This window comes from Triplophysa rosa, linkage group LG8, assembly GCF_024868665.1.
Source record: "Triplophysa rosa linkage group LG8, Trosa_1v2, whole genome shotgun sequence".
NCBI classification, from domain to species: domain Eukaryota; kingdom Metazoa; phylum Chordata; class Actinopteri; order Cypriniformes; family Nemacheilidae; genus Triplophysa; species Triplophysa rosa.
In genome coordinates, this window is record NC_079897.1 from 8,507,826 (window position 1) to 8,520,175 (window position 12,350).

Sequence of the window (12,350 nt, forward strand, 5' to 3'; positions counted from 1 at the left end):
ACAACGTCTCGTTCCCTCCATCAGGGAACCGAGGTTACAAACGTAACCGAGACGTTTTATATGATTAGTTCAGAAATCTACTAGTGTGAAATGTACATTCCAGGTCACAATAGTGAGTGATGAAACATTAATCTAAAGCATCATGAAACCTCCCCCTCTCAGCTACATTCTACCTCACTGTCGTTTTTGAAAAATGCAATTAAAATGGGCGTGAACGCTGTGAGAAGAAGAGTGGGGGAGTGGACGGGGCACGTGACAAAGTGATCCGATTCCATATCTTAAAATATATTAGTCATTGTCTGTTTTATACAGTCTATGGACGAATCATACTTTCAAGCCACATCGGTTTTACAGAAACCACTAAATGTAATATGAGTGTTTATTTTTAACAAAATGCAAATATAACTGTTCTAGTTCAAATATGACAGTTACCGCATTTGAAGAGATGGAAAAGTCCTCAGGTCACGCACGGTACCGCATTCCTGACACAGATTGCATTCATGAGCGAGTCCAAACGTCTTCATTTCTAAAAGCTTTCTCGAGTTAAACCCAGTTTGCTACTGTTCCGGCCTTACTCGCATCCATGTGAAACTGATGTCTGTGTTTTGTTGGCGCACATGCTTTAGTTCAGCCTACCCCTCCCCCGTGCGCCGTATGCTTTCGGAAATAATCATACAGCTGTATATCTTTTATAAATGTGATCAAACTAAATACTCTTCGAAGATATGAAGTATGCAATACTACTCTATAGGTACTCAAGATTAATATGAGATTGGCAGAAACCGCGTGTGTTAGGGCCGCTTTAAACCGGCGAACGTTCTGGCATGGGAGACGGGTGCTCTAACGAGGCAACTCGCATTCTGCTGGTCGGAAAACCCCCTTTCATCAGTTTCTGTGTGCCACAATTTCTGTCATGTATTTATCACTTTCAGTGGAGAAGCCCTTCCCCCACATATATAGTGCATTTCACATAAAAAAACACTTTTATATATAATTAATCGGAATATGTATTTTTTGCAACTCCTGGTAAGTGTTCTGCTTTTTCTTCATTTATCCATCAGATTACTATCATGTGCCATGAACGCCTCTCTCTGTAGGTTCAGATAGAAATACACAAGACGCTGTGATGAATAATTAGGAGAAATGTCTTCTCATTGGTGGGCAGCTATCACTGCAGCGCCCGGGGAGCAGGTAGGGGTAAGGTGCCTTGCCATATTGGTGAGGGCAACAGTGCTTTTTCGGCATTAAAAGCAACAATCACGTTTACATTTCTTAACATATTTCAATGGTTTACGATATACGTATAGAGTACAACTTTACCATGTCTCTAGTTGCTTCGTGTCTTGATTATAGCTACTTTAAAATTAATGGTTGTCATAAGGAAATGTGAAATCCATTATTTGTGCCTGTTATTCGTGAGAATCCACTAGATGGCACCATGTTCAGTGATATGCTGTAGACAAGACAAGCAACAGAATAAATTACCATGTTGCAGTTGTCGAGAATAAAACAGACATGTAGTTTAGAGATTGTTTCTGAGATATATTTGAATCACCGAACAACACCCAAGGTAACATAATATAATTTACGTACATGTTATATAAAAACAAATGTTTTCACTGTGGAAATGGCTTTTTCTGTAGTAATTTTAGACGATAAAAAGATAAAAGATATTCTTTTATTTATCCGGTAAACCCGTTACAGCAGTAAAACATGATTTATGGGATATAGTAAATCAAATAACACTGCCGTGCATTGTAAGTATGAAATAGCAGTATATAGTCAAAGTAAAGACAAATTGTTTTGATTTTTACCAGGATTTTAAAGTGAACGAGCTGTGTTCTGATCATGTGCATTTAATCTACCTTAAATTATTTCACATTAGCGATGTGTAGACAATAATTAAGCCTAAACGATTGCTTGACAAGCCTGCAGAGTTTTAACAGTTCCGTATGACAATACATACATTTTCAAGTCTAACCATCTTTAACTGGAGCCAAAACGTTTCTGTACTCCACATAAATAGAAAAGTATTGAAATTAGTTGAGAAATGAAAACGATGTTGTGTTTTTATCCAGATAACTGCAGCTCCACCATTCACTCGTATGTCTTTGTAGTCGGCTTTTGCCCTCACCAATATGGCGGCGGCGTTGACGTACGATCCAGCGTATAATGCGGAGTTTAGTTATATATATATATTTCTATGGGCCAGATGAGGATTTTAAACCCGGAAGGCAAAAATAGCAAAAAAAAGCTAAAAATGAACTAGTTTTCTCTACTCTAATAACTTACAGTTGCTAACATTGTATACTTACATTGTTTTCTATGATGTGCAACACAACAAACTCTGTTAACATCTAAATAAATGTTGTTTAAGGTTTCGTGGCGCTTTAAGGGTTAAAACATCACAGCAAAAAAGAAAAGAAAAGGGAATGACTGCCATTCAATAAACTCTGCAAGGTTTTAATATTGTTCAAATGTATGCTGTTAGTTTTATTATCTGTTAACTGGTATCCAGTACCTTGCGGGTAAGGGGGCTGCTGGGAGCCGAAGCGGTGCTGTATAAACTCAAGCTGGAGTTGGAACTGCTCACTGTAAGCCCTTTAGTGCTCTCTCTGCGACCTGATACTTCAAAAACATCTGGACATAGATACTTCTCCTTTATCCTCAGGTTTGTGCGTTCTTTCACTGTATATGAAGAAACAGAAGAATGATATGCATTAGCATTTAATTTCAGATACTGAAGCTTGATTTATTATGTGATTTGATATCATTTTAAACTGACATGAGCATTTTATCTACAGATGAGCAAAACATTTTGTTACTTTACCTCTGCAGGGGTCATTCTTCACCAGAAACTCATCTAATGCTGTCCAACCACCACCAACTCGTACCATCAAAGTGCTTCTAAGGATTCGAACCATTCGCAACTGCTGAGAGTGTCCGAACTACAGTAAATGACATTAAACTGCAGTGATGAATCAAAACCTGAGATAGCATGTAATATACATTATTAATAATATAATGTTAATAACATTGTTTCTACTCACCCTGTAGCGGTTTGCACTAATCTGCTCGACTTGAAATGTTTTTGGACAGCTGCACTGAGATACCTGCCGACTCACCTGGAAATTTTTGCCTTTGTTAGTCGTCTTACTGAGATCCTCAATGTTACATGTAAGTAAAAGCACTGGTACACAGTTGTAGAAGAAACTACCTCCTCATTTATCTGGTCTCCATCTATTGCCCTTCTGTAAGGGTCTCGGCTTGGGTGGAGAGCACTCACAAATTCGTAGTAGTCAATGTAGCCATCACCGTTAACATCTAATATGTTTGCAACAGCCATCATTTCCAATGAATTGGAGGGGAATTCTATCCACGATAAAGGAAAATAATGTACTGTAAATAATAATATACTATATAATACAATAATATACAAAATATACTGATATTAACAAATGAGTAGGCAAAAGCTGTGCTTACTAGAGGCCAGAACATTGTCGATGAACTCTTTGTGTGTGATTCGGCCATCCTGATCTCGATCAATGCTACGAAAAACGTCCAAAGTCCGAGACTTGAGGTGACTTATCCACTGCATGTACCTTTTCCTCCAGATGTTGAAGTCAAAGTTGGCAAACTCCTCCAACTGCAGATGTGAAAAAAAATTCTCACCAAAACAATAAATATTCAAAAGCAAATTAATTCAGATGTGCGTGTTTAATGCTTAATGTTCAAACTGAAAGTTCTTAGTTACCATTAATATTTAGTACCATTCAGTTTAGCAAACCATGACGCTCTTTTTTATTGAAAAGACTTGTGAATACACCATATGGACTATTTTTTTTTTTTGTCCTTTTCTTAGGGTTAGACAAAAGTGGTCACTATAACATGTAATTCTATGGGAAGAGCTGCAGGAACATCTTTCACATCTTGCATAGGAGATTATTTTAGGTTTAACATTTAAATACTGTACCTCTTTGAGCCTCTTTTGATGTTCATCTAGTATGCCCTGTCTGCTGTCGGCCAGGAGCCAGAGTTTCTGCCAGTGACTGACCAGCTGACACATCATAGGGGTTTGAGGGTCCAGGTTTTCCAGAGGTAGAGGCACTGACGGCTGGGGGTTTGATGCACCTCTCCTTTCTATGTATACAACACAAACCACAATTGAAGTTAACATTTGACAGTACCATTACAAAACATTCAAGCACTATAATCTGATCAATGCACAGCAGTGATTCTGCCAAATTCCTTTGTTACTCACTTGTTGGTGTCTTGCGACTGGGTGAAACCTGTGGCTTAGGGACCAGCTTGTGTTTACAGGATTTTGTGGCATTCTCAACCTCTGTAATTTTCCCTTTTATCTCATTTATAAAACCCTACAAAGAAAAACAGTATATAATTCAGTGATCAGATATATCTAGTCATGTAGGAGGCACATTATACATTTACATTTATGCATTTGGCAGATGCTTTTATTTAAAGCGACTTACATTGCATTATACTACATTGTATCTGAGTATGTGCAATTCCTGGGATCGAACCCATGACCTTGGCGTTGCTAGCGCCATACACTAACCACTGAGCCTCAGGAAAACAGAAATTATTAAAATAATTAGTCAGAAACCCATCTATGTACTAGTGCTTACAAAAACCTACAGCTCATTTCAAGAACCCAATACAATAAAAAATAAAGAGGGACTTTGCAGAACCTAATATGATGCACTGAAGCACTTAACATTTAGGATTGTGTTTAGAAGTGTTGGACATGAGTACCGTGTGTTGAGTAATGAGCTTTTGCGTCAGTTCTATATCTTCAGGCAATGGTTCCTGTTCCTTTGCATTGAGAAACTCTTCAGCAGAAGAGATCCAGTGCAGTAATCGATGTAGCTCTTCTCTCTCTGTCTCTAGAGCAGACAGTGTACCCTGGATCCTCTCTGCCTGCTGCTTTGCCCACGTCTGCACCTGAACCACCAAATTACATGCATACACTCTTTAAAAAAAGGTACTTCAAAAGGTTCTTCGATGCCATAGAAGAACCTTTTGGTTCCATAAAGAAACTTTAACATCTGAAGAACCTTTCTGTTTCACAAAACCTTCAGACCATAAATAAGTAAGAACGAGATTGTTCTTTAAAGAACCTTTGGCTGAATGGTTTTTCTATGGCATCGCCATAGAAAAGAACCTTTTAAGCACCTGTATTTTTAAGAGTGTAACAATGTATGTCTGTTTAGTGATTTTAATTAATATTAAATGGTTGTTAAATTTCTTTTCAGCCTTATTGTATACACCACAAATTCAGCTTCTACAGTCAAGTCAGTGGGGTTTCAATTTTATTTATATTATTGAAACAACAGCAGAGCTCATGAGAGATCTGCCCTTAGAGTTTTATATTTTATTACAAACAATCAGTCAATGTGATTGATTTGTAATGGAGAAAATGATTAGCGTATTTACTGCAGTACCAGTATGTTACTGTAAAAATATGTTTGTTTTCAAGAAGACATTTATATTGCAGTTTACCTGGGGTCATTTGGATTACTTTAATGATGAGTATACAGTACAGTGCTTTTTGGAGCTTCAACATGTTATGTCCTATATACTATGACAACATTTTAAAACTTTGTGTTCAGCTAAAGAAAGGAGATCATAAACATTTGGCATGAGGGTGAGTAAATCACACAGATAGCACAGGTAATGCTGCGGTCAGACTAGAGCATGCAAAATTTGTTTGGACCGTGCTGCAAAAATGGGCGGGAGCGATTCTTCCATCTTTCACATTTCTGTACGGAGAGGTCACGTTATGACGTTTTGATCTTCTTTTGGTCTCACGCATTCACTTGACGCGAATTCGCAGGTCAGAGTTCACCAAACTTGAACTTTGCTATGCAGAGAATTGCAAAATATCTTTGGATGGGCATGTGTTTCCGGTCTGTTGCATTCGCATGCATATGAATGGAGGAAAATGGAGGAAAAAAGGCAAGTGTGACCGGGGCGTAAGTCTGTAAGATGTCTGCTAAATATCTGTAGATCTGGAAATCATCTGCTGTGTAAAAACATCTGATAAGAAAAATCAGTTTTTCATATATTCTAAATCATAAACATCTTACAGACATGTTCTAAATGTCTGTTCGACATCTGACAGGAAACGTATTGCAGATGAGGCAACACACAAAAATACATCTTGCAGATGTAAACAGACATAAAATAGGCATTTCCAGGCAGTATGTATGCTATCAGGGTATGAGCTTTCTTTAAATTGTTTAGTATCAAAAACATACCTTACCTCCTCATAGCGAGTCCTGGTTATACTGATCCATGATTTGATGGTTATGACAGAGTCAGGGTGACAGGCGGACAGAATATTTTCACCCAGTTTGCGAATATTTTCTAGTGCCATCTGCTGACAATTCAAGGAACTCATTGACTCCTTATGCAGAGAGTAAAGAAAGGTCATGAAACTTGTGAATATATTGAAATATGTTAAGGTGTGAAGGGAGAGTTCATGTCCATCATACCTCATGATATGTACGAAATGTCAGAAGAGCCTTCTCTTCCTCAGGCAGCACACCGTACTTCAGAACCCTCTCAACATCCGCAAGAAGACCCAGAAATAAGTGAACCATTCCATCAAACTCCTCCGCCTGAAGATGAGTTTTAAGATTCAGAATATATCTCACAGTTAATGGCTGTCATCAAGAAGAACTAGACATACTAAAAAAAGCAGTTATCTGAAAATAATAAATGTTGAAAATACATGATTTTGGACCAATAAGGATTCACTGTGGGCACGTATACTGTGAAACAAACAGCTCATTACTGTCTTTTTTCATACACAAGCATCAAGTGCCCATCAACAGTCTTGACAATTGTATTTTTCTAAACCAGATCTAAAATGGTTGCCATTACTGCCAAATAACATGTCTTGCTAGTCTTTTAGCAAGACGTGTATACTGTGTTGCAGTACCTGTTGAATTGCCACTTCAAGCCGAGCCTGTTTGGACACAGAGAGTATACACACAGCCTTCCAGCGGACCTCCAGCTCCTCCATCTGCTCCTGCAACCAGTGGTCATCAGCTGAGCTGTTCCGCATCAGGTCCTTGACTGACCGCTTCAGTGTCCGTATACAGCTGGCACGCTTCCCAAGCTCACGCTGAAACACCTACAGCCAAGGAAGTTTAGCACTCTGAACAACAGCTGACTGTCTCTGGGCAAAAGAAATCATCTAACATTGCGTGTAGCCAAATATGAACCTTGTGCTTGTCAATCAAATTGTTGACCAGGTCTTTTTCCCCACACACAGGAACTTCTTCAGCTAGTTGTGGCTCTGCTCTGTACAGCCAATCATTGAGAGCCTGTAGGGCATCAGTGAATCTGCCTGAAAACAGCAGGGCCTCTTCCAGTTTGTGTTGCCTTAAAAACCAAAGATCAGAGAATTGATTTTCTATTAATCCTATTCTACAACAGAGCATGTTACAGCAGATATTTAACTCACCTCTCACTGGATTTGCCATTGATAGTGTCCCATGAGTCTCTGAGCTCTGATGCCACATTCTCCAGGTGCTGTGTATCCTCAAGGCTCTGGGCTTTCTCCAGAAGTGAGCGGCCACTCTTCAGACAGGCCTCATACATTGGTCTTTTTGAGCAAAGAAGCTTCTGGAAATCCTGACAATATAAAATATCAGAATATTTGCAGAAATTATGCATTTACTTGCGTTGATAATACAACACTGCACAATTTTAAGATCAAATAAATCAAAGAAAATGTGTTAGTTAGCCAATTAAATCCCCAAAATAATTGTATAAATAAAATTGAGTAATTTTATAAACATTGCATTAGGTTATACAATTAAACAATTATTTACACAAATTATACAAGTGCTCTCAGACCTGTTGACCCCACTGTGACAAATTCGATATACCTTTAGATCACTAAGCTGTTGTTTGATCTCTTCTTGTGTCACAGCGATTTCTTTGTGTGTATCCAGTGTCTGTTCTACTTCTGTCATCCAGTCCACCAGTAGATGCCATGATTCATTAAACTGTGGAGAATAAATACACAAAGCTCTGAAATCGGTGGTTCTTCAGAATTCTTTAACAGCACTGCTCACCAGTCAGACACTAAGAACCGATGTTTGTGTAGAAAGGTGTTTATCAATTTTAATGTTGGTGTTGAAGTTGACATGAGAAGGGAATACCTGTTTGACATGTCTTTTGACATCCTCTAGAGTTTTCCCCCTCTCTGTTTTGTGTTGGAGGAGTTTCTTGTATCGGTCACAAACGGTCATGGTGAGGTTCTGTACTACATCGCGGTCTTCCTTCTTGCAGACGTATTCAGACAGACGTGTAGCAGCGTTTTCCACAATTGTCTTCCTCTCTCCATAAGACTTGACCTCACTTACCAGCATCTACATTGGGAGGGAATTAACATCAAATATAGCTCAAAGCAGCAATTATGGGGTAAAGCCCTAAAAGGGCACAAAGGGAACTACACGTGGTCTTGCCTGATCTTGAGTTTTTGAAAATCAGACTTAAACTCATAGGTAATAGTTCTAGAAACACAAGGAAATGGCTTATAACGTTTGACCACTAGGCGGCGCTGTTATAAGATGACAAGATGTTCTACTGATGTTGTATACAAAGTTCCGTGTCACTATTCCAAAGTATAGCAAAGATTCACTGACAAGGTAAATGATCACATCACTGTTCGATCAATCAAAAAGCTTTTAATAACTTTTTTCTGTATATGCTGCATACAAAATTTTGTGCAAATCTAACTTTTTTGAACTCCTACCAAATGTGTCCATTTTTTATATAATTCAGTATGGCACAGGATGTATGGTTGAATATGACAAGTTCGATATCGAAGTATTTGGCTTGAGCCAACAAATATACAAGTGTAAATCATCAGATAATGTGTTGAATTTTTCATTTGCTATAAGCAATTAAACAAATTTCGTTATATCTTTTGACCACTAGGGGCGCTGGCTTAAAACTTTACAGATACTCTCAGCAGGGCTTGACATGAACACCCGCCAACCCGCCAAATGCGGGTAGATTTCAGCTGTGGCCGGTAAGACAGCCAGTCCAACGAGCCATTTTGGCGGGTTGAATATACATATACCTGTATATATATTTCTTGATCTTGATGACATATACCAAGTTTCATATCGATTCATGAATGTTGGGCAAAAATACAGCCTTATAACCATTTTGGCATGCATGTCGTCAATGCGCTATACAAGAACAGATTGGCCAATTCAAAAGTTGGATAAATTGGATAAATGGACTAGGACGAGTTCGAAAAAGTATGTTTTTCAAAAAAGTTGGTGGTCATTTTTTGTGACATAATATGATGCCATATGGTACAATCGAATCGGAGTCAGTCAAGAGTTCATACGTCAAACAAATTTTGTTTCTAGGGCTTATGGTTAAAAAGTTATGAGCAAAAATGTGTGTAAAACTTTGAACTGGTGGTGGCGCTATTGAGTTAGAGTGAGTTAGAGACTCTACATTTGTTGTGGTTAATGTTGATACTGTCCTCTATCTGTGTGCCAAATTTCATAACTTTTTACCATACTTTCTATGGGCTGCTATAGACACAATGGCAGAAGAATAATAACAAATATAGCTGCAAGCAGCAATTACGGGGTCAAGCCCTACAGGGGCACAAAGGGAAATACATGTGGACATTTCTGATGATTAGTTTCTGCACAGCAGATTAAAAACATACGTAGAAGCATAAAGAGCACAATATAATTGCTTATAACTTTTGACCAGTAAGTGGCGCTGTCACCAAACTTGTGTGAGGGAAACAGGATGTTCCAGTGATGACACAAATCAAGTTTCGTGTCAATACACAAAAGTTTTGCAGAGATGCAATGACCCTTTGGTATGCTTGCCTTTAAATATGTTGATACGTTGCATAAGAAATGTTTGACCAATCAAAAAGCTTTAGATAACTTTTTGTCAGGAGTGTCTCTTAATGCTATATACCCAATTCCATGCAAATCTGACAAGTTTTTTAGGAGGAGTTTGAAAAAGTATGTTTTGAATAAAATGCCATATGGCAGACACGAAGTATGGTGGTATGTGACAAATTTGGTATAAAATAACTCGGCTAGAGCCAAAAACTCTAGTAATGTAAATGAATTGATATGACGTTGAATTTTTCATATGTTATAAGCATTTTCATAAATTTTATTATATCTCTTGACCACTAGGGGGCCAACAACTATAAAAAATGAATGGCCAATCAAAAATCTTTTAATACATTTTTGTCAACACTGTCTCTAGATGCTACATACCAAATTTCATGCAAATCGGTCAAAAGCTCTAGGTAGAGGTTGAAAAAGTATGTTTTTTGAATAATTCAAAATGACTGGATAATTTCCATTACGGAAAATGACATCATACGTGCATTCTAATCAGCATGAGCTCAGGATTCACAGGAAAAAGGAATTGTGTTTCTACGGCATACGGTTCAGAAGTAATGGGCAAAAATGTTTGTGAAAATTTGGACAGTTGGTGGCACTAGAGGGTTTTAGTTAGATAATCCAAATTTGCCACAGACTGTCCTCTATCTGTGTGCCAAATTTCATAATTTTCCAACGTACGGTAGACATCCATGGTGGAAGAAGAAGAAAACTAACGGATACAATAGGGGTCTTCACTGCTTCGGGCTTGACCCCAATAAGAAAACTAATGGATACAATAGGGGTATGTGCGCCCCTTCAGGGCTTGGCCCCTAAATATAGCTGCAAACAGCAATTATGGGGTCAAGCCCAACAATGGCCCAAAGGGAAATATTTTGGACATGTCAGATGATTAGATTTTGAAAGGAAATGCACTTAGAACACAATACAATTGCTCACAACTTTTTTATCACTAGGTGGTGCTGTTACCAAATTTTTATGAGGCAGACAAGATGTGCCACTGATGATACATACCAAGTTTTGTGACCCTTTGGCGCACTCGCCTTAGAATTCATTGACGATGTATACGAGAACCATTTGATCAATCAAAATGCTTTCAATAACTTTTTGTCAGTACTGTCTCCAGATGCTACATACCATACTTCGTGCAAATCTGACAAATCTTGTAGGAGGTGTTCGAAAAAGTACATTTCCTATATAATTAATATGGTGGACATATTATTCTATTAATACTATGGCAGACAGGAAGTATGGTGGAATGTGACAACTTAGATATAAATGAACTCTGCTTGAGCCTACAAATATACTAATGTTAATAACATTATGTTGATTTCTTCATTTGTTATAAGCAATTTAATACATTTTGTTATATCTCTTGACCACTAGCCTATAACTTACAGGTCCTCTCAGAACTTGACCTTGATGAACCATACCAAGTTTCGTAGCAATTCGCCATTGCACTTTTTAACAAATTTCCAAAAGGGCGACGCACACAATGGCAGTCTGAAGAACATAGAGACAACGCACCGTGTCATAATCTTAAAACCACGCCCAATGGGGGGGGGGGGACAATCCAACCCTCTCGATTGACTTTGTGTTAATGGAAGCTGCCTCCTTGACATTTCTGACTTATAACAAAAAAGAACAATGTTTAAAAACTGCTATATGACAAGGTGTATCGTAAACAAGTTAAAAAACCCAGAACAACATTTTTAAAAGCTGTCGACCCCAAAAAATGAGCTTTTAAAGTGGAGCACATCGTGTCATATTGTCATTTTTTTTTAATAAAACGTTGGTGGGACAAGCTGTTCGAAAGCTGTTAACTATATTAGCAAATATTAGCACTCGCAAACATAACGTTAGCTTTCTGCTTTATCCACATTCTAACAAGTTGCATACTGTAAAAATGCTACAGCTTAGAGTTTAGCTTACAGAAATGTTAGGCATACTATGTGTGTCAGGATCCCGCAATTTACCCATTCTTCCTGCTGATGCTTCACGTCTTATTGCCTATATCCACTTTTGTCTCCTTAAAGTCTGGCTTTTACGGTTTGGTAGCTTATAAAAACTTAGTTCTTGGTTTTTTAGCTTGTTTACTGTACACCTGGTCACACAGCAGCTTTTAGACATTGTTCTGTTTTTTTGTTATAAATCAGAAATGACAAGGAGGCAGCTTCCCGCAATAGAAAGTCAATGGAGAGGGTTGCATGACTTGGCATGACTCAAGGAGTCAAATAAGACCACTCCCATTATTTTAGACCAAAGTTATAGGCAAAAGTAGCAATTTTTAATATATATAATATATAATAACCGTAATGTAGGGGCTGGCACAATACCAACATTTTCACTGCATGGTTATTTTGATAATTCTCAGCCAAATTCATCTTTAATTTAGTTTATTTTTAATTTTTTTGGCCA

General features: G+C 38.0%; 1 protein-coding gene across 14 annotated transcripts in view; it reads right to left on the reverse strand.

Moving 5' to 3' along the window:
* Positions 1-2,488: 2,488 nt before the first annotated feature.
* The window catches only part of macf1b (microtubule actin crosslinking factor 1b), a 96,263-nt gene continuing 86,401 nt past the window's right edge, over positions 2,489-12,350 (reverse strand). For 11 of the 14 annotated variants that reach the window (XM_057341189.1, XM_057341186.1, XM_057341187.1 and 8 more), the window contains 15 exons: positions 8,196-8,405; positions 7,920-8,039; positions 7,493-7,662; positions 7,251-7,410; positions 6,965-7,159; positions 6,516-6,641; positions 6,284-6,427; positions 4,774-4,962; positions 4,262-4,376; positions 3,974-4,140; positions 3,484-3,646; positions 3,218-3,372; positions 3,051-3,125; positions 2,831-2,948; positions 2,489-2,688 (listed from right to left, as the gene is read on the reverse strand). In XM_057341189.1, the coding sequence (XP_057197172.1) occupies positions 2,504-2,688; positions 2,831-2,948; positions 3,051-3,125; positions 3,218-3,372; positions 3,484-3,646; positions 3,974-4,140; positions 4,262-4,376; positions 4,774-4,962; positions 6,284-6,427; positions 6,516-6,641; positions 6,965-7,159; positions 7,251-7,410; positions 7,493-7,662; positions 7,920-8,039; positions 8,196-8,405 (2,292 nt within the window). In that variant the 3' untranslated portion in view covers positions 2,489-2,503. Of the gene's footprint in view, positions 2,689-2,830; positions 2,969-3,050; positions 3,126-3,217; positions 3,373-3,483; positions 3,647-3,973; positions 4,141-4,261; positions 4,377-4,490; positions 4,579-4,773; positions 4,963-6,278; positions 6,428-6,515; positions 6,642-6,964; positions 7,160-7,250; positions 7,411-7,492; positions 7,663-7,919; positions 8,040-8,195; positions 8,406-12,350 lie in introns of those variants that run through there. The other 3 variants (XR_008963460.1, XR_008963461.1, XM_057341194.1) reach the window with 3 other exon arrangements.